Below are 26585 nucleotides of genomic sequence, written 5' to 3' on the forward strand. Positions count from 1 at the left end.
AACGGATATGGTGCATTTTACATCTATGGTTAAAGCTCCCTGTCTAAACCTGATCTTCCTTTTGTACAAGGAAAGGGGTACAGTGACTTCTATCACCTGTAGGTCAAACCTGGGGAAGGAAAGGACAGGAACCTCCTGGAAACTTGGGATGCTCCTGCTGGCTGGGGACCCTCCGGGGCTCCCAGAAGCTGAGCCTGCCTGATCTGGAGCCGCATCTGTGTGACTCCGGGCCCACCCTGTCCCTGCAAGGGTGGGACTATCAGAGCTCAGCTCAGCGCTGGTGCTGACTCAGAGCTCGGCCTGACCCAGGGTGGGATGGAGAGGGTGGGATGGGAGCTGTGCTGCCCGGCTCGGAGGTGGTGCCTTGTCCTGTGCCCTTGGCAGGGACAGCCCCCGGGGTGTGGGTCCTGCCCCTCTGCATCCCCCCGGGGAGGCTCCAGCAGGGACAGCTCAGAGGGGGGGATCTCCCCTTTGACACTGCCTGCACAAATGCTTTACAAAAGCTCTGTCCGCTTGCTTTTTTCCTTCCATTTTTAAGCGAGGAGAAGAATTTGGTTTGTCTTAAACCGGCCCTGAGCACTTCGTACAAATTTTTGATTCACTGGAACCGTGAGCAGCAGTGTGGAGAGCTGACAGCTTCCTCCTCACATCCCATCTCCTGGGGAGGGTGTTCCTCTGCGGTGCCGTGGAGCTGATTCCATGAGCATTCCTGCCGGGGCAGCGTGCAGTGGGGTGAACTGCGGGCCTTGCTGCCCGAATCCGCGGCCGCCAGCTCTGCAACTCGGTGTTACTTCTCCAGCCACAGCAGTTAACAGGGGACGCTTTTCTGAGTTTTAGTGGAAATTTGAAGCCGGTAAGTGAAGTTTTACAAGAAATGACACCCTGAGCATCGTGTGCGCGTCACAAAAGTTGCAATTGTTTGTTTCATTGTCGGATGTGACAGCACCCGCGTTGGCTCCGCTCCGGACCGCTGACTCGAAGTACCGAGGGTGACTCCGTGCTCTCAGGGGCCGCAGAAGCCCCGGCTCCGGCGGTGTGGGGGTCCCTGCCGGGGGTCCCTCGGGCCCGGGGGCGGTGTCGGGGCGGGGGGCCGGTCCGGGGGCGGGAGCGGGGCCGCCCCCCCGCGCACGTGCGCTACGTGCGGCGCCTGCTGCGGCGGGGCCGCCCCTCCCCCGCCCGGCACCGCCTCCCCCAGCCCCGCTCCTGCGGCCGGGACCGCCCCGTGTGGGACCCCCGGCGCGGGGAGCCCCGGTAACCGCCGGGGCGCTGGGGGGGGGCACTTCGCCGCGCTCCCTCGGGAACAGGGACGCTGCTTACCCCGCGCCGCCCGGGGCCGGCGGGCAGGACAATGGCCCGGCTCCCCCCGAACAAAGGGGCCGGGCCGGGGCCGCGGGGGCTCCGCGGCCGGGGCAGACAATGCGGCCGCGCGGAGGCGGACGGCCCCGCCCCGCGCGTGACGCGACCCGTGCTCAGCCAATGGCGGCACGCGGAGAGGCTCTTTAAAAAAAGAAGCGCCGGCGGTGGCCCGCTGTCAGCTGTGCGGATCCCTCCGCGCATGTAAACACAGCGCCGGCGGCCCCGCGCGGGGGGGCGGGCCGGGGCGCGGGGCCCGGGGGCCTCCCCGAACCAGCGGTGCTGGCGGGAGCGGCCACAGCGCGCCCGGGGCGAGGGGCCGCGCACAAAGGCGGCGGGAGCGGAGGGCACGAGGCTGCGGGCCGGCGGGGCGGGGGGCACCGGGAGGGACCCCCAGCGGCCGCGGTGCGCGGCGCTCCCTGGGCCTCGCTCTCCGCCGGGGCCCGGGTAGCGGGCGTGGGATCGGCGCCGCGCGGGGCAGGCTGCGCTCCAGAGGAGCCGCCGCTGCCTCCTCCCCCCGCCCCCAACGGGCCCTCCCCGGTGCGGCCCCGGCGCCCCCGCACAAAGGCGCGGGCGGGGCGGGGCGGCCGCGCCCCCTCCCCTGCCCGGGCCGGGCGGACTCTTTTCCCAGCCCCGGCCCCCCCGCGGACGCGCACGGAGCGCGGCGGCTCCGGAGATTGTTCGGAGCGCGGAGCGGAGCGGCCGCCCCGGCCGGGCCATGGCCGAGTTCCTGCCCCCGCCCGAGTGCCCCGTCTTCGAGCCCAGCTGGGAGGAGTTCGCCGACCCCTTCGCTTTCATCCACAAGATCCGGCCCATCGCCGAGCAGACCGGCATCTGCAAGGTGCGGCCGCCGCCGGTGAGTGCCCGCATGGCGCCGCCGGGAGCGGCCTTTGTGTGGGGCCCGGCCCGGCTCCCCCCGGCCCGCGGCCGCGCAGGTGACCCCGGGCAGGCGGGGCCGCCCCGCCGCCCCTCAGAAGTTTCGCTGGGCTGGGGCTGAGGGGACCGACGGAAGCGACCGCTTCCCCTGCGAAGTGGTTCCTAAGTGTCGGAGCGCCCGGTGGGGGAGTCGCCAGAGCGGCCGTGAAGGGAGCGGGGGCGGGGGGGCAGCTGCCCCGGCCGGGCCCGGCCTCTCCCCGGCTCCCGGGGTTGGCCGGGGCCTCGCGCCCGGAGCGGCCCCGCCGAGCCCCGGCGGAGGTCCCGGGGTGCTGCCCTCCATGTTGGTATTGTGGCGGTGTGGGGCCGGGGGCGGCGGGGAGCGGGCTCCCCCCGGCCCCGCCGCGGCCTCCCCGGCCTCGGCGCACTTTTAGCGCAGGGAGCTGTTTCTCAAGTTGGTCAGGACCAAACTCCGCAGCCGTGAGTTTGGCTGGTGGCTGTGCGAGCTGAAGCCCAGACAGACATGGCCACCATTTTAGAATGCAATCCACAGTGGGAAGAAGTAGTAAACCTTCATCTTCATCATCATCATCTCGACCGATGGTGTAGTAAAGTCAAAATTAGGGTATGAATTCTGATTTCCCCTTGTTGGTCAACTCAATTTACTGAGAAATGCTGTGACGATCTTAGAACCGCAGTTTTGTGTAGTCAGAATTGTTAGTTTGTTTAAAGGTATGAACACCCGCACTGGTGAGGAGAGGGGCTTCTGGAAGTAAAAATCTAATTAAACAATGTGTGGATCACCTTTATTTTGAGTGAATTGCTCTTCCCCTAAGTGGAGCGTTGTGCGAGTCTTGGGGTGGTGCAACCAGGTAAGGCAGTTAGTGTGACGGCAACAACTAGAATGTTAAACAGGCACTGAGCTTACATTTCCTCCAGCAAGGCGAGAAGCTGACCGAACAGTTTGTAGACTGAAGTTTTGCGAGGGAGACTTTGTCTTCAAAGAAACAATGTTCAGAAACACACTCCTCACTTTCGTGTTTTGATTGTTGCTGGGATTCCTGTTGTGTCCATCCTTTTCCTTCTGAATTAAAATAATAGTAACTTGCCGAGTTGGTGTCTGAGGTGGCAGAAATGTTTGTAGCAGAGTGAATAATGTGAGTCTTGCTGGAGAGGAAGGAAGGTGTTCCAGCTCTCTGGAGGAATAATCCCCAACTGCTGTGTGAAGACCGCTCTTGAATTTGTGTCCTGGTAGAATGTGCCAGGGCTTCTTGTCATGCAGGGCAGCCAGATGCTCAGAGTTAAGGGGGTAAGATGTTTTTTGTTACAGGGTCACCATTGAAGTTTTGTAGTACTTTTTTAGTAGATGTTTTGAGGTTTTAAGTTTTTAAGTTGCCAACAGTGTTTCAGCAACTGTGACCAGGACTGCTTTTTTTTGTTTGGTCAGGTTTCTTGGGGGGGTTGTTTGGGTGTTTTTGAGGGTGATATCTTTTTGTTTTAGAAACATCTCATCTAAAAAAAAAAATCCCATAATTCTTGGCTGCTTGTCTAAAAAGCCAAAACCTTATCAGAAAGCTGCTTGTAGGATGTTATCTGTTGGAGATCATAAATCAACAGCCCTCCAAAGGACTGAATTACTTACTGCAACTACATTTTCAGCTGCTCTCATCTTCTCTTCCTGAAGGGGCATGTATTACACCAGATATTACACCAGGTGTTGTGCCTGCCTGGCCGTGTGATCAGCTCTTTGAGCATATTTAGAAGCAGGATGAAAATAGTTGGAGCTGCTGAGGGCTGAGCACGGGTAGTTCTGTGGAGCCTGGCTTTGGGAGAGCTGAGCTCCCATGGCTTTATCTTCCCCGGATAACGCCTGGGATGACTTGTGAAGTGCGTGGTTGGTTCAGCGGCCTGGAGCATAGAGGGAGCTCTTCCAAAGCGACCAGAAAACCCTTTGAGTTGACGTAGTTCCTGGCCTTCCCCCTGCGATCAGTGAATATTCAGTTATTGTTCTTTTTGGTGTAATCGAGGGGTCTGTAATACCGTGAGCTAAAGACTGTACTACCCTTTGCACAGCAGTGTGTATGTTCCAGCTGGATGCCTTGTTTGGTGATGGCTGGGGTTTGGAATCTTCCTGCATCCAAGGGAATCTCCTGCCGGCGTGCGCAGTCTGGTTACGTGCCGGGAAGCAGGTAGGCAGCACCATGAACTGTCAGGATCTGTGCCGAGAGAGGAATTGAAAATTTGATGGTTGGGCTGGCATCATTTTAGCTTAAACTCTGCTGTATAGTTATCAGCAGATGAATTTGTGTTCCTGTATATGTGCAGCAGTATGGAATAATGTTGTGTGAGACTGCTGGTGCCCAGCTGTAGCTTCCCCACTTGCTTATGAACAAGTCCTTGCTCCAGAGCTGGTTTTGGTGCTCCAGCACTGGAGCATGCACAGGAGAGCTGCCTGGGCTTTGAAGGACCAGCAGCGGGGCTTTCTCTGGTCCCTTTCTGCTGGCATTGGCTGGCAACCAGGTGGGCCCAGACAAAACCACACCTGAAGTGGCTTCTTGTGTAGCAGCTTTGGAGGACAGTGCCCTGTTTCGTGAGAAGATACCGAGGTAGCTGATGTGTGGAAGACAGAGGATTCTGGGTGATCACTGCATGTTCATGAGATGAAAGAACATCCAGGAATGTAACAGGAGGTGCAATTTCTGTGTGGCAGTTTCCAGTTGAGTACTCAAAAGGAGTTTTCTTCCCCTTCATTCCAGTTCAGTTTGTTCCAGCCATCACCAATGACTGAGTTTTGCTCTTATTTGGGGATTCTAAGATGCTGCAGTGACTGGTGAAGAGTGCAGCAATAACCAGCTCACTGGCACTGTTCTCTGTGGCTTTTTGTCAGCAGTGTGGAGCATGAGTAGAGAGTCCCATTGGCAGCAGAGTGCTCGGATGGTGGTTGTTCCTGGTAATTATTGAGCTGCATAAAGTAGAGATTTAAATTTGAGTCTGTTGCAGATCTGCGGGGGAAGGGGCAGCTGGATGCAGGGAAGTGGGTGGGGTACAACTTGCTTGCAGTCCATCATGTGCCATTTTGTAGTTAGAATTTTCTTCTATGAACCAAAAACATCTGTTATTAGCATTTCTTCATTTAAACAGTATCTGGTAGTTTGGAATAAACTAAGTTTACTCCAAAACTTGGCATGTCAAGTGGTGAACTTATGTTCTAGAAGCTTGTGATAGCTCTGCAAATCAGTGGGAGCATGTAGGGGTGGAATGAAGAATTGCTTGAGAATGGAATTGTTCTTCAAGATAGGTAGTTAATAGTAATTAATGGAAGCAAACAGTCTAACAAATGTGAGACTTAGCTTCAAGAGTTAACAGAAACATGTGGAGCAGGAGTGATACCAAATACTCCAAGCCTTTCTTGAAGATGGACTCTTCCTTCACTTCATTGCATCGTTGCTTTGCTGCTGTGAAGAAACAATAAATAATGATTACTTAAGCCTTACTTACCATATAAATGCATTTCAAAATACACAGTATTGTACAATGTACTAGAAACATAACTTTCCCAAGGCCAAGCATGAAAATTGAGAACATCCAGGCTAAATTTCATTGCTTTAAATACCATGAGTAGGGAGAAGTACTGTTAAGGCTTCCAAGTAACTTAAATGAAGCACTTAAAGATTAGAAAATCTGTATTAGGAGAGCTGGAATTTTGAAGGAATTGACACTGGAGTTATTAAAATTATTGACTGTCCATTTTCAGTAAATCCTGGAATACTGGTGAACTTGAGAATGGGGAAAATTAATTTCCTTAATGGTTTAAGTTCTTTGTGGGTGCAAGAGTTGACCCCCTCTAGCTCCAGAGTGGAAGAATGTTTGGAATAGTCCCGGATAGGAACTTGGAAGGTGATAGTGTGAAATACAATTGTATGGACACTGATGTGGTCAAATTAGTTTTATTTTTTTCCATTATTCCATGTATTTGGTTAAGTCAGTTGTGTTGTCATTCTCTGAGATCTAGAAATTAATTGTATTCAGTATTCTAATTACAGAAATAACTGTTGTGCAAAATTTATACACCAAATCACAAATTATTTCAACTACTAATGATTGATTGTAATGAAGGATCCCTTTCTAATGATGTCTGGTAACCTCAAGCCAAGGGTATGTAATTTTCCTTACAAGTCTAGAAGAGCAAAAGCTGTCATTCTGAATGGAGTTATGGTGGTGGCTTGTTGCTTTAGAGGGATCCCAGTTGTCCAATAAACAATGGATATTATGAAACAGTAATCACTTAAGTAGGACTCAATGAGAAGGTTTACCTTTGGAACAAAGGGGCATAGACCACCTTAGAGGAGGAAGGAGTGTAGAAAAATATCTGTGGATCCCTGTGGAAAGCAGTGTAATGTTGGAATGGGAGCTCTGGATAAGCCAGTGCATGCAGCTCTGGAGTTTCTCAGTGAGAAATGGGGGGATTTTACCTCTGTGGCAGCACGAGAGTAGAAAATTTTGCATTCAGGATCTTGCACTCATTGGAGGATTTTAAAAAGATTTGACAACTGGAGAGGACACAGAGAAGCATCAGAAAAGTTCAGCACATGAAATAATGAATTTTGAAATATTCAACCTTAGCAGAGCCTGAGTGGTGAAACCTAAAGGCTCAGGGCTTGGGAGAAATGGACCTGCTCCTCCAGGGACATATTTTGAGGAGCAAGATTGATTTAAATGCTGTTTAGACCTCTTAAGGTCTGTTCAGGCTTCTCATTCAGCTGGTTGCTTGATTTATTTTCATTTTTATGGAGAAAAAACACAAAACAAAAAAGCAGTTCAGTTTTGGAGCAGCTCAGCTGAGGGTTGTGGCAGTCTAGTCCCGGAGCCGTAAAACAAACCACCATTAAAACTGGAATTAATGCAGAGAATTGTGATACTTTGTCTGAAACAGGAAGCTGATGGTGATGATCCTTCAGATTTGATAATACACAGAGGCTCAGTCAGTTGATTTTATCAAAAAGAAAACACAGAGGTAACTCAATTACAACACATAAATGAGCTTCAGTGGGAGAAACCAGAGGTGCTGCCACGTCTGTCAGTCCTGGCGAGCTGAGCCTGAGCCCCTGGTCTGGCTGAGCAGAGGCCAGGCTCAGGTGAGTCAGGAACCAGGGTATTTCTGACTGAGAGGGGATCAGCTGGAAGGGGAAAGTGGAGGATGGAAAGTAGTGGATCTGCCGCTTTTGGGAATTTTGGGATCAAGAATGAATGCGGTTTTGGGAGGGGAAGAGATATTTTAGTGCTGAGGTTCCTGTTCCCCTGCTGTCAATTCATGTGAAGAAAAATAGATCTGCTTCCAAAGGTTGTTAGGAAATGTTGGCTTTAAATGAAGAACTTGTCATATTCATCACTGGGGTCATGTTGTGGAATCAGGTAAATTCAGAGTAGGTTTTACTGATCTCTGATTAGCAAGAAAATATGCAAAAGAATAATTATTTTTGATTTATTATTTATTTTACTAATGGCAGTGGCCATGCACAGGGTCACCATGGGTGGTTTCTGCTCTTCAGAAACACTGAAACATTGGAGTGGGCTTAAAAGACAATGAGAATTTCCTCTCCTTGCCTCAGTTTCTTTCAGTGAGGGATTTTCAACCCACACTCTTCAGGTCATTGAAAATTTAAGATGAAACAATTTAGTCCAGAGCTTTCCATATGGGGCAAGAGTAACATAGAAAGAATTTCTGTCATTTTTTGTTTAACTTAAGATAGCTAATAGCTGAAAATGGAGTTTAAAACTAAACATGGCTCCCTTGCCCAGCAATGAAACAAAATCTGCCAGTGGATGGAAGCAATCCATGCCGTGTATCCATTAGGACGTGCTTCCTCTCAATCCCAGATGACTGGGTTATGTCTGAGATGTGCTGTGTCCATGTCCAGGAGAACAGGCTGAGTGATTTTAGGAGTCAGGAAGAACTTGTGGAGTCTTCCAGCCTGCTGCCCTTCAAAGTGTCTGAGTGAAAGGTCTTCCTGGGAGCAGGTGCTTTACCTGGGATGGTGAATCTGAGCAGCTGGAATGGGAGGATGTTGTGGAGAGCCAGGGCAGTGGGTGATGGGAGCCGCACGGAATCCCTGGGCAGCTGCTCGTGGTTGAGGCTGATGGAGTTGTCCATGGCTGTTCTGCATGGCTGTGAAATTCAGGTCTTTTCCTAGTCTGAGTTACACTGGGAGTGAAATGGAGGTTTGAAAGCTGCCAGTTACAGCTCTGAAGAGGGTATGGACTCATTCCAAGGGCTGTGATGGGACAGCCCGAGAAGCAGAGTGTGCCGTCCGTGCCGGTCGCACACACTCTGGGAACGTCCTGGGGATCAGAGCAAAGCTGTGTCCATGGGTACACATGGGTCCTGTGCCTTGAGGGGAGGTGGCAGCAGCTCTTGGGGTCTGGTGCCCTCACACACCCACAGCTGGGTCTGGCCCCAGCCCTGATGAATCCTCTGTTTCAGGGTCTTGGTCAGTGCTCTGAAGTGAATCGGGGTCTGAGATTTGCTGATCCCAACACCCTGTCCATCCCCAGCTGTAGCTGCAGTGCTGCTGGTACACTGGTGGTGTATCTGTTCCTTGCATGCAGGTGCCTCCTGGAGAGGAGCCTGGCATCTCCTGTGCATCAGCCCGGCTGCCTGTTGTGTTTGGAGCTTCAAACCCTGTATGTATTTTCTGTCCTTTCTGCCTTTGAGTCCTAGGGAGCAGCTCGCCCTGATGCTTGAGAATCATCTCCAGCTTACCTGAGCCTTTTATTTCTCTCCAGGTGTGGAACTGGCACAGAAACACTGGGATCTAGAGAGGTGATTCCCACTGTACACTCATTTTAATTGGCTGTAGTTCTCAGATGGGAAGGATCTGTGGTTAGGTCTGTTCTCCCTTGCTACTCTGCAATACATAACAGAGCCCATTTTTGTCTCAAATAAGAAATACTCCACCAGACTCCTTTTTGGAGAGTTCTGCAGATAAGGTGGGTTAGTGCACCCAGGGTCCCTTACTGGCAAGGAGGAATTCAGAGGGTTTGATGAAAAAATCTGCACCATTCAAAATGACCAAGAAAGGGCTGTTCATCACAAACTGGGTTAGCTGATGATTGGAGTTTCCAACTAATGTTAGCCTTTAACAGGGTCACAGAGGGATTAGTTCCCGTTAGACAGGAGCTCTGTGGCTGACCCACTGCCGGGTGATAATGGGTTTGTGTGGATTCTGCCATCTGAGCTCCAAGTGTGTTTTTAATGTAGTCATAAAACCGGGAGACTGAAAGGCACCTCCTGAGTCACTGAGTGTGCTCCCTTCCTCTCAGAGGCAGCAATCATGGAACACCTTTGCCAAGGCAAGATCATAGATGTGGGAACAAAGAATGTAGGTCAGGCTCACAGGGTGGGCATCCCAGGAAGGGGGGAATTGCTGCAGTTTACTGAATGAATGTGTTTCTCTGGCAAGAATTGCTAAGATATTCCTTTGGATCTTACTATGAGCTGCTGTCTAGCAGAAGAATGAAAGAGCTGTCTTTTTTTTTTTTTGTGTCTGACATGGGAGAGACTGCAAGTAAAATGCTACTTGCAGTTTTCAAAAGATGTTGAAAAAATATAAGAGACTTCAGAAAAAAGCCCAAGGATAAAAACCCTTTTATTTGCAGGACTGGAAAGCTGGTTCTGTAAAGGGAAGGAAAAAGGTATTTGTTTATTGAAAAATGTCTTGAAACATTTCTTCTGGGAAGGATTCGGGAATAGCTGCTTTGGCAGCTAGCAGACAAGGGATTTGGTTATAAAGGACGTGAGGATAAGGGAAGGAGAAAAGCTGAAGCCAACTAACTTGTAGAACAGCTTAGCAGGGATGGTGCTAATTTCTTGTTCATTTGAATTCATAGGGGTGGTTAAATTTTAATTAGTGAGTTTGGGTGAGGTGCAAGTTTGCCAGCTGAAATGCCGTGCTCTGAAGCCTGACATCCCTGGAACAGCTCAGTTGGGAGCTGGAATATGGAAATCACAGAAATAATTCTGCTGACCATTTGTAGTTCACATTACTGCTTGAAATATTAATGTGATCCTTAGAGCATGCCTTCTGATGGCTGGATTTGTCCCTCAAGTTTATAGAAGAGTTTGGAATTTTGAAGTCAGTCTCATTTTTGCCTGGATTTGATGACAGGCTTGTAACAATTGCAGGCTAAGGTGGGCACAGGATTTTGTTTGTCACTTGTAGGCTTATAACAGTCAGGGATTGACAAGAGAACACAATAGAGCAATTTCAGATGTAGAGTCCTGGTGGAGTAAGAACTCCTGATTTTTTTAGGAAATTGATGTTTTCTTGCTCTCTATATATACTTAATGCTCAGCATGGCTATTGGAAGACACTTTGAACTGAACTTCTTACGCTTTTTTTATTCATTTTTTTAAACAGGAAAATCCAGACCAGTTCCTTGAGGAGCTGGATGGAGGGGGCAAGTCTTACTGATTCCCAGGCATGAGCTTTAGGGAAGAGGGCCTGGAGAGTTGGGGATGGGGGCTGGTCTGTTCCCCAGCAAAGCTGCTCATGTGGTGAGTGCAGCTGCTCAGCAGCTTGGCAAGTGAATCCTGCACAATAAGCTCCCTCTCGTGGTGCTGCTGCCTTTCCAAGTGCATAAAGGCATTTCTGTCTCACAGAAATGCCTTTTTGTGGGCCTGCAAGTGAGCATCACATGTGGCTTGGTAACTTGTGCTTCAAAATGTGTCCAAGATTTTTGTTAAGTAAATAATACACTTATTAAAGAAGGGTTGAAAGTATCTTGTTTAGGACTTCAGGAGCTTACCATACTGTGGAATAGAGAAAGATAAATATTAGCCTTCTTGGTTATATCAACTTTGAGTAGTTTGGATGCTCCACAATAAACTTGTGACTTTAAATGACTCAGTGACAGTCAGGATGGACCGTCTGCTATACCTGCTGTCATTTCTCTAGATGGTGAATAGCTGTGGGTCTGCAACAGTGTCATCTGACAGAGTTTGTGTTCAGTGGGATGTGCTGTAGTGTGTAAAGCCAGGAGTGGTTTTATAATAATCTAATGTGATACATTATGTATGGCATTCTTTCCCTCAGCTCTGCCTGCCCTGCTGTGGCCTCACCTCAAGCCCTCAGGGCAGTTTCGAGCACCACAATATAAAAAAGACATTAAGCCACTGGAGAGCATCCTAAGGAGGGCCATGAGAATGGTGAAGGGTCTGCAGGGGAAGCCTCATGAGGGGCAGCAGAGGGACAGGTACTGATCTATTCCCTCTCATGACAAGTGACAGGACTCAAGGGAGTGGCTGGAGCTGAGCTGGGAGACATTTAGGTTGGATGTTAGGAAAAGGTTCTTCCCCCAGAGGGTGCTGGGGCACTGAGCAGGCTCCCCAGGAAATGGGCACAGCTCTGAGCCTGTCTGAGTGTTTGGACAATGCTCCCAGACACTGGGTGGGATTGTTGGGGTGTCTGTGCAGGGTCAGGAATTGGACGTGATGATCCTGATGGCCTTGGTGGTCCCTTGCAACTCAGCATATTCTATGGTACCTGCTTAAAAACCTCATAAGCTGGAGTCAATCCAGTGTTGCCTCTCATTAAGCCAATTTACCATCACCCAGCAGAAGCTCTTGCAATTACTTTCTCCTTGTTAAAAATGAAACATTTTTAAGTCTGTTAAATGTTCAGTTCTGGCTGATGAACCCGTCTGCCTGATAGGCTGAAAAGTCACCTTCTGAAAGTGCTGTTGAATAAATGGAGTTCCCAAAGCTTGTCTTTGAGAAACAGCTGACGTTGCCATCAGGGTGTCTTGGTGTGTGCATTGGTCATTCAGTCATTGGTAAACTTCAAAACTGCGGGTGCAGGAAATGCCTGTTGTGGCAGCTCATGTTGTCTGGAGTCATGTTACTCTTCCAACACAGTAAGTGACTGGTGCTTTGCCAGAGCCAGTGTGTTTGGCCAAACAGGAAAGACTGTCCCCAAACATGCATCAGTCAGTAGTAAATAGACACATGGAGATCATGGAGATAATGAACTAATTCTGGAGCAGGATGTTTCGGGTGCCAGGCTGTGAATGAGGTGTTTCTGTAGGATCATACACATAAACTTCCTCATTTGCTTCCATAAGCAGAGGGGACTAGCCTGCTTTGTGCTGCCTGACACGGATTGGGTCTGTGCATGCCCTAGGCACCCTTGGAACTGGATTTCTTTAGTCTGAGCATGAGCCAGAGCCTGTAGGAGCAGGTAGATCCTGTTCCTCCTGTTGTGCCCAGTGGCATGCAGGCTTTCCTCTGGGCTGTGCCCAGAGCAGCAGCCTGTACCAGCAGACATGTGGCCCGTCCAGAAGTCGCCTGTGCTGTGCCCTCCCTTCCTTGGCTTCCCTGACGTGTTGCCAGTGCAGTAACTGCAGGTGATGGCCCTGAAGTGCAGCCTAGACTGGTGGCAGTTTCAGAGGTGGTATCATTGCCTACGTGAGCTGAATTCTTGCCCCTGTTCATCTTATTCCTGGTTCTTGTTCCCTGCAGAGCCTTGTTAGAGGGTCTGGTTTGGGGTAATGCACAGTCCACCTGCGGGCAGCCTTGGCATACTGCTTAGCAAAGCCAGAGGCAGCACAGCCCTCTTGGTATCATTTATTCTCAGCCTAAGCAAAGCTCCCTACAGTTCTCCCCTGGGCAGTGTAATTCAGTCCCCAGTGTCTCAAGGGTCCTGTGTGTCATTGCCACTGTGTCCCCTCCTGGTCTTGGCGCCTGTCTCCTGTCTCCCCATCTTTGGTACAGAGCAGACACTGGAGCTGTGACTCATGATGTAACCAGTTGGTTCAGTTTGAGAGTCAGATTGTCCTGTTGAAGTACAATACTTCAAATCCTTCCCAGTTGTTCCCAGTTGTACTTCTCATCTTACAGCTTGAGGGCCCTAAAGGACTTATCAGACAACAGGATATTTGAAAAGAATGTCAGTTCTCTTCCTCAGACTTGGTGGTTTCATTGGATTTGGTTTTCTGGCATAGAGAATAGGCAGTCAAAGAAGGGTTAGTGTTACCGAGTTTCTCAAGAACATGTCTTTGGGCACCAGGCAGTCTTGTGGTTAAAAGCAGGAAAATGTGGTTAAAAGCAGGAGAAATGTGTCCCACTGGTCAAGGATTGAGCATTCTCTGGATAATTTGTCATCCTGACCCCCCTACCATTGTCTGATTTCCAATTCAAATGTTAATTTCAATTGGCGTTTTCAAGTTGTGATGTGCTGCAAGTGCTTTGCAGGATCAGAAAACTTCTATTACTGATTTTGAGGTCTGGATGAATCAATGCAAGCTTGGTAAAATGTATGGATTCATGGCCAGCTTTGCTCTTCACACTCTTGGTGAATCTTGCTCCTGGCATGTTTGTACGATAATTGCTTTGGAAATCATGTATGATTGGTTTTAACTCCAGTTTTCATGTTCTCTGTGAATCTAAAATAAAAAATACTGTGTTTATGATGCTGGTCTTACTTCAGTCACCTAATGCTGAAGAATGCTGAAGAAAGGTTTTTGTTTTCCTGAAGCAAAGCTCTGTCTTACTCCACTGTCAGTAGCTCACTTGTGCATTATCTTCATTCTGTAATTAGTGATAATAAGATAACTTTATATGTAATAAATTCCTGTCAAGTTTAAATCAAATCTAATTTGGTTTTGTGAAGTTGCGTATTGCCAAACCAAGCATGTGCAGTAGATGTCAGAGATCTAAAAGATAAAACACCTTTATAGTTGTGTTTATAAATAACACTTCAGTTGCAGGTGCTTTATCAAAGTAATAATAATCTTTTTTAAAATTGGTCATATTCCAGCTCTTCCTGAATGTTTGCAGCCAAGGAAATTGTCAAGCATTGGCACAGGTTGCCCAGGGTGGTGGTGGAGTCACCATCCCTGGAAATGTTCGAAAGATGTGTGGATGTGGCACCTGGGGACATGGGTTAGTGGTGATTGTGGTGGTGGTGGTGGGTTAAAAGTTGGACTCAGTGATCTTAAAGGGTTTTCCAGCCTTAATGGTTCCATGATTGTGTGGAGGCTTACAATGCCGGACAGGTCTTCAGTTCCAAAATGTAATTGATTTTGTGGTTCCATTTTCTGGTTTTGGAGCACAGTGAAGTGTTCTAAGGGGTAGATAATGGCACTCAGCGTATCTCACCATTGCTGCTCTCCAAACTTGTTCCCGGTGAGGGGATTTGGGTGTCAGCGCAGCCCTGCCTCCCTGACAGGTCGGGCTGTGACCACCGAGCCCCCTCCACACCAACTTCCATCTTCTGGTGGGGCTGAGGAGGCTCTGGAGGCCACAGGGGACTCTCCACGCTTCAGGCTCCCCTGGCTGTCTTTGACTGTCGCAGAAACTTCTTTCCTTTTCCTGATCTTTTGATGGAACCCTTCTGTTTTCCAGGACTGGCAGCCTCCATTCGCATGCGATGTCGACAAGCTTCACTTCACACCGAGGATCCAGAGGCTCAATGAACTGGAGGTAAACTGGAAAGCTGAGCAGTACTGCTGCTCCCAAATGTGTCTGTGTTTTTGGGAGGTGACGTTTGCCAGAGTTGGCCATGAGCTGACAGCACTTTGGACTACAAACAGCAATTTTTAATAAGCACGGAAATTCATCTGTTTCAGAACCTGGTTAGAAACATTCCAGGCATAAAAGTAATGTTAATGCTCATTAAAGGAACATAATTTAGGCCTTTTCCACACAGGTGCTTCTAAGTAGTTAAACTGTCCAGGGCCATAGATCTGCATCTGTATCTTGTACTCATACAGCATCTTTCAAAAGGAAAAGAGATGAAACACTTGGAGTGCTTTAAAAATAGCCAGCCTTTTGGAAGAAACAATTGCAAAATCTGGATTCAGTTTGTGGAAATTTGCTGTTCACAAGCACTTTCATTCACTGCTTCAATGAATTGACACTAAAGGGGAGTGTGAGGAGGCCTGGTTGGCTCAGTGCTGGTACCATTTGGGATGATGGTGACTCTATGCCTGATTATTCTCCAGATTTTTGGTTTTTAAAGCCCTGACGTGGTCATGTGAAGTGCTGGGGAAGGGCTCACATGCTGGCTTGGAATGCTCAGGGGATGGTTTGTGTGACCACAAGCTGTTCAGAGCTCCCTGGAGTTTGCAGACAAGCTAATCTGTACAGATGGGGCCAGTTTTTACCTTAAGATTAGAAAATGTGCTGAAAATAAAATATGTCAAAATTTAAGTTACTGCTCTTACATAGCAGCAGTGCAGTGATCTGTGGTAATTGCTGTGCAACCAGCCAGACTTTCCCTGCCCTGACACATTTGTATCCTTGAAAGTGAAAAAAATACAATTGTGAGTGAGAAGGGATAACAGAAAAAAAACCCCTTCAAAATCTTTTCTAAAAAAATACTGATTTTTTTTTTTTTGGCTTATTGCAAATAAACCAAATACTAATAAATGATTGCAATGATTGATGTAGTAAATGCAATAAATCCTGACAATGCAGCTGGTTTAGGGAGCTTTTAGCAGTAATAACTTGCTGTTCTCTCCCGAAGTACTTTTCTCAGTGCAGTAAAAGGTAACAAAAAGTGACTCGAGGAGAGATACAGTTACCATCAATGGTATCTGCATGGCATTTATTTTTCTTCAAATGATGAGAGGGAAAAATGCAAAATGGCTCTTGCAGAGGGCAAAGCTGGACAAGCAGCTCCAGCTGCTGTGCTGTAAACCTTTTACCAAACCTACATCTGCTTTTAGCATGCAGTTCACTTGTTTGCTTGGTTGGTTTCAGGCCCAAACTCGTGTAAAGCTGAATTTTCTAGACCAGATTGCAAAGTTTTGGGAGCTTCAAGGATGCACACTGAAAATTCCACATGTGGAGAGGAAGATCCTGGATTTATTTCAGCTTAACAGAGTAAGACCATTGTGGAAAACCAAGAGCTGCTGTATTACCTCAATTCCTGGGATGGTATCACAGCGGGTCAGGGGAGGTTTTGGGGTATATCTAAGCTGAAAAAAGTATTCCTTTGTTTAAGATAACATAGCTAATGGGACAGTAAGAGTAAGAATACATTATCAGGGAAAAGATGGTAAATAATACATTATCATGGAAGTTTTTCTGTGAGCTAGGAGATCACCTTAAATTTACAGCTCTCCTCTAAACCTGAGCTTGGCTATACTGGTCAAGAATAAACTTAGGCTTAATTGGAGAAAGTTCCTGAACAATGACAAAAGTAAGAGAAAGAAATTTTCCAATAAAAATATGGAAGAAAAAAAATCAAATCACTTTTAGGATGAAACTTGTTAAACTTGTAAAGAAGTTCATGTATACTGATAGTAAGAGATGGGATTCTCCAATAGGATATGTTCTCCTTTTTTATGTTTAGGGCAGTTTTTGTTGGGAATTTTTGAGCTTATTTTATAGCACTTGTTCCAGTGAAAAGAACTGAGTGTCCTGTGCTAGAAAGTTGTGTTGGGATACAAAGGGGAAAATTGCAGGCAAATAAGTTCTCAGAGTAGGCTGAGTGACTGCACACGGAACACAGGTGCTGACTTCTTTGTAAAATAATTCAGCAGGTTTGTAATTCCTGAATAGGTTATATGTTACATATTCCAGTTGTTACCTTAAAACAACTTCAATGTCATGTGTGGTTTTTTAAATCTATGTTTTTGTGGTTTAAAATGTCAATTGGGATGTTGTCTTGCCTTTTTCCTTGAACATTGGTAGTTATACCATTAAATATGTGACCATTTTATTTTCACTTTTTAGCTAGTTGCAGAACAAGGAGGATTTGATGTTGTTTGCAAGGAGAGAAAATGGACCAAAATAGCCACGAGGATGGGCTTTGCTCCTGGCAAAGCCGTGGGCTCGCACATCCGCGCGCATTACGAGCGAATTCTCTACCCCTACAACTTGTTCCAGTCGGGGGCGAGTCTTTTGGTAAGCTGTGCTGAAACCAGCTGCTCAGTTAATGTAGCAGCCAGTCTGGGAGGGTTCTTTTGGTTTCTGGAATGTTTGTGAAGCTGCATTTGTGCCTGGTGTCATGCAGGTGACCAGATGCCGTGCTCAGCAGTTCAGAAAGCCACGGGCAAACTTTTCATCAGAAGTGAAGTTTTTAGCATTAGTCCTGCCAGGTAACCTCTGACTCCTGCTTCCAGCAATATCTGTCAGTGTTTTCTCTCTGCAGTTCACCGAAGCCTCATGATTAGGGATGTTCCTGTAATGATTTCTGTAAGGCCAAGTACTGCTGCATTCATGGAACATGCCAGGTCCATCTCTCTGCTACAAGTGCACATAAGTGGGCACATGCCTAGAGTGACTGAGGGACTGTGCCAAGCCATGGCAGTGTTGTGTCACGTTCCCTAAGGGGGACAAGTTGCAGAAAGCTTCCTGGCTGCTGTAGTGATGCTAACAGTGTGACTTGGGATACTTTTCCAGCTTAAATCTTCATCCTTCCTAGTCATCAATCTTTGATTTGGCCATTAAACCAAGATTCAGGGTTGATTGAGAGTGGAGGCCACATAATCTCTAATGAGGAATAGGTCTGATCTTTTAGAGCAGCAGTCATTTATTTGGAAAACCAAAATTGGTTGCAGTTGCCAACATCCGTTTTTATTTCTTTGAAATGCTCTTTCCGTGATGATCTTTCAAAGACAGGAGTGCTGACCTTTTTTAAGGAATAAATGCCCTAATCCTGTTACAAGCAATATCTCTTTGTACAGAAATCAGCACAGGCCTTTACACAAAGCTACCAAAATGAGGAAGGCATTTGATGTAAGTCCAGAGAGGTTAGAATTAGACTTTTTATTTAGGTAGTGACAATCACTTCTCAGTGAAGAACAGCTGAATTCTGCCGAAGGGGTCTTCTGCAAACAGGATAAGAACAAAATAGAGTTGAAGATAAAAATCTTCATGCTAAGGAAACTGCTGGATCAAAAATATTTTGGCTTCCCTCAAACACTCATGTTAAGTAATGGAAAGCAGCACCATTTTCTAAAGGCTTTGAATTGAAAACTTGGCATTTCTATTAGGTCTGGAAACCTTGATTTCTTTTTGGGTTTTTATTGAGCTTGTGTGTTTGTTACACCTGTCTTTGCTGCCATATTTTTGAGGTGCCATTGCACAGGGAAAGGTCTAATTTAAATTGCAAAACGGTGAATATGCTACCATCGTATCCTGGGAATGGAAGTTTCCTGAGAGTGTCTGTCACACAGTTAATACTCACTCCATGCTTTGCTCAGTATTAAACTCTTTTAGAAGAGGAAAAACCTCCTTAGATGAGGACATGCTTCATTTTAGAGGACTTTTCAAGCTCTGTCTTGCAATGAGCACTCGACATCTGCCCAAACCAATGTGGAGGCAGTTCTAGACAAGTGATGCATGTAAGGTTAACTTATTTTTTTAACTCCTCCCCTCCCCAGGCAGTTAAAGTATTCCCCTCCTATATGTGACAGACACTGATTTTTTAATGACCTGAGAGAATTCACAGAAATAAGTTGGGTTTAGCTCATTTTTCACTCTAATTTGATTTTTTTTCCCTGACAGTGTTGTCTCTCAAGTGAGTTTGTTTTACAATACGTTTTTTGAGTATCATCTCAAATGACATTCTTTTTGGCTTCCTTTCACATGTTCTTATTAAGTGGTGCTTACCCAGATGCTTCTTGTGTAGGTGTCTGTTACTGTCTGCCTGTTCAGTGTTTTCCTGGTAATCTAAGCACCTGAGCTGTGTTTTTGGAGAAGCTGTGGCTGCTCAATGTGACAGCTGTCAGTTGGAGATGTGCTTCCTCCTTCAACAGCCTGTTGAGAGAAGCTCTTCACACACTCTGGTGATCATCCAGACAAGATTAATGCTTGTATTCACTGAGTCTTTTTTTTTTTCTTTATTTGGTAATACCTGATATAGTCATTGCCTTCTTTCCTGCAAAAGCCAAAAATATGAAATTATGTAGTTTCCACTAATGACTGTGCCATAATTTTTATCTCATCTAGATCTTTGTATAGCATTATCTGTTTGTGTGGCTTCAATACATATTAAACTGGCTTCAGGAGTTATTTTGACTGATATTCCAACTGGAGATATTTCTATCTACATGCTGAAATAATGAAACTCTCTGGAGCTGTTCAGAGGGGAATAGACCGGAATAGCATGTTTTCATTAACGTTCATGTTCAGTCCAACAGCAAAAATTCCTTACACCAGCCAGTTTCTAATACCCAAAGCAGCTCTCCACAGGGGGTATTTATTTTCCTCTTCTTTTGAACTTGGACTACACAGGCCTTGGGTGTCTCCAGAGTAGTTGCAGTGAACCTGTTGGTACTGCTTCCTGCCACCTGTACCTCTCATTCCCAGCTGTAGTAACCGTGTGTCATCCCAGAGAGTCACACTGAATACTTAGAGGGAAAGGTGTCCCCTACATGAACTGAGGTGTCCAGAATCTTCTGTCAGTGCATCTTCTGTGGTGCATTGCCCAGATGTTTCATGATTTAAAGTGTAGCTACATTTTGGGGGCCTCAAGGTGGTCTTCTGTTTTTCAGTGAATCCAGCTGACTCAGTAATTGTGCATCTGGTCTTTTTTCCAAACTAAGGCTTTAGTGGCTTTAGTGAGATTCATTTTTCCAAAGATTTATACGTGTGTGCCTCTGATAAAGAAGTTTCAGTGTAAGATGTTTCTCTGGCACCTTCGTTGTTCCTGGAGAGCAATGAGCATCCCTGGAGCTTGGTGGGGTTTACCCTCCATGGATGTGTAGCAGGGGTAAACCAGTTGTGTTCTGCAGGTACAGGGAGCCTGACTGATTGGCTTTTGTGTAAATCACTACCAATTTAATTACTACTAATAAATGTCTAAACCTGGAGGAGATTAATTGTATCCCTCCCCCCCAGTCTTTCGACTTCCTGAATGCCTTGTGACCATTCCTGCATTGTCCTTTGTCTGCTAAAGGAGCTGCTCCTTTGTGGCTTCAGCTGAGGGGTTTTAACTTGCTCTCTGTCACTGCTGAGGCTTCAAGGATCAGGTGTGCAGCCATCTCGCTGGAATATAAGGAGATCATGGTCAGAGTGTGTGGGATGAGCTTCTGGGGGGTGGTTGATAGAAGCACAACGTCACCAAAGCCTGGCTGGGAAGAGGGGAGGACTGGAGAGATGGCAGCTGTGTCCTTGGTTGGAGACAGTTGATCATCAGTGTAGGAGTAAAGGAGCTACAGAGGAGTTCTCATCCTTAGAACTTAACTATTCTAGGTGTTGTCTTGGTACAGCTGATACTGTGAATTAACAGCCATTCCATACCACTGCCTTTGCCTTGGGTTTGACAGACACTGGGAAATGTTTGTGCTTAAATAGGTGGTGAAAGATCATTATTTAATCATTATTTAGGAAATGTCTTCTGGTGTTTTTCAAGGAACAGTGAGTGCTCTTTTTTTGTGGGGTTGGGAGTTTTTGTTGTTTGGGGTTTTTTGACTGTTTGGGTGGGTTTTTTTTTTGTGTTTTTTGTTTTTTTTTTTTTTTTTTTTTTTTTGCTGGAGTTTGGGGTTTTTTTCCATTTGATTTTTTGGGGATTGTTTTGGGGCTTTTTTTGTTTTGGGCTTATTTGGGCACTGCACTGAAGTGAGGCACAATCTGTTTGTTTTCAAGGTTTTCTTACACTTTTGTATAGGAAAAGTTATTTGCCTTCTAGATCTTTGTTTTCAAGGACCATATGTACTCTATTATCAGAAGCAGTAGAAACTCTTTTTTTTTTTTTCTGATAATTTTGGTTTTCACATGAGAAAATTATTCAAGGACCCAGATTTTATAGAAGTTCTTTTCTGTTCTCTCATTTTCAACCTTTTCCTACTCATTTGCTCTTTCTGCTTGTCCATTTTCTGTCCTGAGAAATTGTTATTTTTTTGCTGTCTTCCACTGATGTTGATGTCACATCATCTTCTTTCGTCCTTGGTAGATGCCTCATCCGTGGAAACTTTTAAGGCCAGGTTGGATGAGTGTCAGCCTCGGCTAGTGGAAGGAGTCCCTGCCCATGGGACAAGGTGATCTTTAAGGTCCCTTCCAACCCAAACCCCTCTGTGATCCTGTGATTCAGGGTCCAGTGGGAGCTTTACGGGACCAGGCTCTAGTGAAGAGGCAGCTGCAGTGCTCTGGGGCTCCAGAACAACCTTTGAGCATCAGCCAGGACTCACTGGTTGTGTGCATGAGCTGCAAAGCTGAGTGATACTGTGCACTTAAAGCTGAAATTAAGTCAACCATTTTCTTGCAGAATATAAATCTAGAGTTTACATAGTCTAAGACTGGAGGCAGCCTGAAACAAACAGCAATTCTGGAGGTTTCTTTGGTCAGTATCATGGGCTGTCTGTGGGTGATGGTTAATGACATCCTGCTGCTCTTGACTGATACTGCTTTTTTGTTAAATACATAATTTTTTAGCATAGACTTCACTTCTAAAATAACGCTTTTCCCTCCTTTTCCCTCCCCGCTTCTGGCTGTCATTTGTTTCTGAAAGTCTGTTTTCTGTGCTGTCTATGGAGCATCATCATCCTCACACCACTGCCGCAGTTCTCTGTCCTTTACTGCTCTCTCTTGCTGAGAAAATGCTTGTGATGGGAACAGACTAACTGAACTGGGAAATGTGGATCCAGCAATTTCATGAATTGCTTCCTGGCAACATGAGATTTTTTCTGTCTGTAGGATTTGTTGTTTACTCATTAAAAACTGTTACATTTTGTCTGCAGTTACTGAGCGTTGTATGGCTTGACAAATGGGGAATTGTCATTAATTATTCTGTTTCTTGCCAGAGGTATGCACAGTTTTCAGCAATTAAGTGTGTTATTTCAGCAGCTTTAAAGAACTAAAACTGTTCTTGCATCTTTTCCCTTCTGCCCTTAATTCAAGCAGCAGTTGTCCTCTCCAAAACATGGAAAGAAGGGAGCTCCTGCAATGTGCGTAGTACAGAGCTGTATTTCAGTTAGGACAGGGGTGTTTGATAGGTTGTAATTTACTTTTATATTGCTCTGTATGTTGGCATCACAGCCACTCAACCTTAGGACACTTCAGCAGTTCCAGAGTGCTGGTGACCCAGTCTGCAAAGGCCCCATCTGCCAGAAGAGTTGGGTTTGGTATTCCACACAGAGAAATGTTTGGTGCTCATTAACACTTAAAGGATGACTTCAACTTTATTTAAGGTCCATTATTATGGACCTTATTGCAGCCATTAAACTGCTGAGAAAAAGTGATATTGTGCCTTGTTCAGATAAGTAATGTTACCATTGTCATACATGCTGTTTATTCACTCAGCACAGGAATTATTAGGGCCATGTTCTTTCCATGAGCCAGGAAATTGTTCTACATGGTTTGTATTGCAAGGAGAGGCAGAAATGAAGTAATCAAATTGTCTCTTCAGTGCTTGCAGAAGCCAGATCTGAGCAGTGACACGAAGGACAAGGAGTACAAGCCCCACGACATCCCGCAGCGGCAGTCGGTGCCGCCGTCCGAGAGCTGCCCGCCCGCCCGGCGCGCCAAGCGCCTGACGCCCGAGGTGAGCTGGGGGGCAGCAGGGCACCCTGAGCAGCTCACTCTGTGTGTGTGTGTGTGCCTAGGAACAGCTCCTTCACTGTCTCAGGGCTGCCCAAACATTGATAAATGCAGAATCGTAAATAATGGGTAAGAATTGTCTGATACTTTACCAGGTGTGTTTCTGAGGTTTGGGGTTCTGGGAGGCTCTGCTGTGGAGACTGTTGGTGAGGGTGTACAGTAGGGTTATGCTTTCAGCATGATCTAGATACTGTGGGGCTCTTAGATTAAAATACAGGTGAAAAATCCTGGAAATGAAGCAGCTTTGATCTCTTGTTCCTCTGCCTTATTCTCTAAATATACCAGGAGGTTTCTGTACATCTCTCATGAATTGAAGCCAGCTATTAGAGCAGGGAGGATTTTGGTTATAACATTAGCATTATTGTAATTCGTTTTTCACTCTTGAGTTCTACCAATTTGTGTTAATTTACCCTTGCAATATAAGGAAAAAAATGTATACCATCAAGTCATTGTGGTTTTGTGTGATCTTACATGTCTCTAAGAAGCAATGTTTATTTGGATAAGCATGAAATGAATTGGTTATATCTCAGTATCTTCTGTGAAGACATATTTTAGGAGATCATGTGTCTCCTTTGTTGCTGGAAAACAGCAATGCTTTGGCTCCAGCCTTGCCAGCCTGATGATCCTATCTCCAGAGAGTTCCTATTTCTTTTGTTTGAGCAGATGAAGAGCAGGGGAGGATATTCCCAGGAGAGGGTCTGATTAGTGGTGACATCATGAGTTAGGAAGGTCACAGCTTGTTTCAGACTCTTATTAACTCCCATTGTTCTGGTCTTGGTCTTTATTTGTAATAATAGTACAGCTTAGCTGTTGCAAATTCTGCCTGTAATTATGCTTGGTTAATGAGTTACAATTAAGGGTTTCTAAAGCTTTTCCACTCAAATACCTGGTTACAAGTGGATTTACAATTCTGAGCAAACTTCAGGAGTTTGGGCTGAAACTTTCCATTTGAAGTGTCTGCCTGTGGTTGAAGGATAATTGTTCTCATGGATCCCTTAAGAATTGACAGCAGGACAAATATACACTAAAATTCCAGCTGTTTCTCTGGCAGTGGTGTCAGATGGCACTGACAGAGAGAGCACTTTTTTGTCATTTTGGAAGAAACCAACAGCCCATCCTAAGCCAAAAGGCAAGGCTGCCCTCTCAGCTCTTGCCCCCAGCACCGCTGATGCTGTGTACCTCGTTTTTGTGGAAAGAAAATCCGTAATTAAGAACATAACGGGAGCACACAGCGCTAAGGCTGAATTGAGCAACACGGACTGGCTGCCTTAGCCAGGAGCTGTAGTGTTTTAAGACCGTAATTTCCCAAAGTTAAGATTTGTTAATGTGAATTTTGCTGTTCCATGTCAATGGAGTCAGGGAAGGTGATTAAATCCGTTTTTTTCAACATTGAAGCTCCAAGCAGTTCACATTTACACTGACCTGGTTGGTTCACATCTCGGTTTTTTGCTCTAATGCGATGCACAACGATTTGTCAATGTCTTAAACTGTGAGTCTTAAATTCATTCTCATGTTTGCCAGTTTGATGTTTCCTGCTTTTCAAAGGCTGACCATAAACATTTAGAGGAAGTGAACCTCAGGGAAGTACTGTGAGTTATTGTGGTCTGTAGGATAAGCGTTAGTTTGCAGTTGAGACACACACAGTTTTACTTTGCCCTTTCCTACCTGGTGAGTAAACAGTCAGGAGAAAATGTTCATAATGAGAAAGGAAAAGGGCAATGACTGTCTAGGCTGGTTTTGAAATGCAAAGGCTTTAGGTGCTTGATGTAGAACAGTTCAGTGTGAAAGACCACAACAATGCAGGGGAGGTGAAAGTGAGATGACCTGATGTGATAAAAGGCTCAGGCCAGACCAAGAGCTGCTCTTGTGAAGATCAGTATCAGCTGAAGCACAAAAGGCACAGCTCAGAGGAGCTGAAGATGCAGAAACTGGATGTCTGTCCCTGCACTTGAAGTTCAGGACACATTGGCCCTGAGGCAGAACAACTTCTGTTGGTGCCTATCCTAAGCAGTGGGACCTCTGCGTGGTCTGATGGAGACATTTGGGCAAAGAGAACGTGAAAAGTGATTAGGAAATAATGTCAAAACCAGCTCTGTAAAAATCAAAATCAAACAACCAAAAAACCCTAGACTGAACAACAGTTCCCACCCCTTGGAGTACATGGGGCTGTGTCCAGTCCTGCCTTAGACCTGATCCACACATCCCATCTTCTGAACTTCAGAGAGTGGCTGAGAGTGACTGACTTGTTGCATGATCTCGTTTCCTTAAAAAAATCGTGTCGGAGAAACCTCTTGTAACACTGAGGGATTTGAGAATTGTTCTCCCATCATCTCAAAATTTCAGGGAAGAAATGTAAGAATTAAATGGGAGAGCATTATTCTGTGTTGAAAGTTCCAAGATGTGCCAACAAAGATCCCTGCTTCGGAGACTGGAGCATATTCTGCTCCTCAGGAGTACAAGAAAATTTGTGAAAGCACTGAGTTCCTTGTTCTTTGCTTCTTAATGGGTCCCACTGAAAGCAAACCTGAATCCTGGTATCATTATTGGCATGGACATTTTGGAGAATTTGCTTTCAAATCTTCCATTTTGTTCCCTGCATTTCTCTCTGAACAACTTGTAGATAATTGAAGACAAGTATTTCAGAACTCCAGGTGTCTGTTTAGATTTAGTGTAAGTATTTGTAAGTATCAAATGGTTCTGAGTTTAACTGAAGTCCTTGGAGTGTCTCTCTGACTCTCACCTGTCTGCCTTTTTCCTGGAATGAGGCGGGTTACAAGTCTCAAGCCCTCGCGGTACCTCAGTGAGGTGTTTTGTGTCTTACACCAAGGAATCATTAAATGGTTTGCATTGGAAGGGACTTTAGGAAACGTTGAGTTGGGACTCACAGAGCCAGACTTTCCCACAGCCAGCTGGAGATTCCAAACTCATCTCCCTGGGCTTGGGCAAGCAGCTAGATGAGCTGGCAGTGAGCATCTTCCCAAACACAAGTGGCAAACCAGAGATTCTTCCAGCTAAGGGCGTTATTGAACGGTTTTTCCTTGGTTTTGTTTTTCCCTTTTTAAAGGCAACCAATGTTAAAACTGAGACTGATCCTCCAGAAGCCAGAACTCACAATCTGAGACGCAGAATGGGCTGTGCCCCTCCAAAGAGTGAAGGTGGTGAGTGAAACACAGCATAAATGCAGTTTCTCTTACTTTGCACAAATGTGTTTTAAGACCAGAGCTAAAATCAGCATATTTTATTAAAAAACCCAAATCTTCAGTTAATTTTAAACTGGGATTTTTTTTTTAATAAAAAGTTCTTTTATGGGTTTTAAGTATTTTGGGTTTTTTTTTTTCTTGTAAGTGGTTGAGTTTTCTTGAAGATGATATTTTCATTTGAAAAAGACTTACACTTTTTCAAATGTGGTTATCTCTTCTGGAACAATTGGAAATGAGATTGGAGTAATGTTTTTGTTTTCTATTTTAAATAACATCAGTTCATAAGCTTTAAATAGAAGAAACTCTTTTAAGTATGTATCAGATATCAGACACTTTCAGGAAGGAATTTGGACTTGAAATCAAGAAATTTAACTCATGAAAGCAAAAGGTAGTCTGTTTTGAGCTTAATGATAAAGTTCCCATAATATGATTAAATTGCTGCTGTCAGCAGTCCTGAGTTTATTCTCTCCTTAAGAAATAATTATTTGAGACTGAGAAACAATATTAATGCCATCAATCAGAAGAATAAGCTTGTTGAGAAATAATTTAGCCAAATAAATGCAGGAACCATTTACAACTACTCAGTAATTGAAATTACTTGAGCAGTCTGTCAG

At 45.9% G+C, this 26585-nt stretch overlaps 1 protein-coding gene across 4 annotated transcripts in view; it reads left to right on the plus strand.

The window, feature by feature from the left end:
* Window positions 1–1723: 1723 nt before the first annotated feature.
* The window catches only part of KDM5B (lysine demethylase 5B), a 55164-nt gene continuing 30302 nt past the window's right edge, over window positions 1724–26585 (plus strand). Inside the window, exons 1-6 of one of the 4 annotated variants that reach the window (XM_068173322.1) lie at window positions 1724–2209; window positions 14627–14704; window positions 15986–16108; window positions 16964–17134; window positions 22581–22715; window positions 25836–25926. In XM_068173322.1, coding sequence (XP_068029423.1) covers window positions 2072–2209; window positions 14627–14704; window positions 15986–16108; window positions 16964–17134; window positions 22581–22715; window positions 25836–25926 — 736 coding nt within the window. In that variant the 5' untranslated portion in view covers window positions 1724–2071. Of the gene's footprint in view, window positions 2210–4292; window positions 4416–14626; window positions 14705–15985; window positions 16109–16963; window positions 17135–22580; window positions 22716–25835; window positions 25930–26585 lie in introns of those variants that run through there. The other 3 variants (XM_068173321.1, XM_068173324.1, XM_068173323.1) reach the window with 3 other exon arrangements.

This window comes from Anomalospiza imberbis, chromosome 26 (assembly GCF_031753505.1).
Source record: "Anomalospiza imberbis isolate Cuckoo-Finch-1a 21T00152 chromosome 26, ASM3175350v1, whole genome shotgun sequence".
Lineage (NCBI taxonomy): Eukaryota > Metazoa > Chordata > Aves > Passeriformes > Viduidae > Anomalospiza > Anomalospiza imberbis.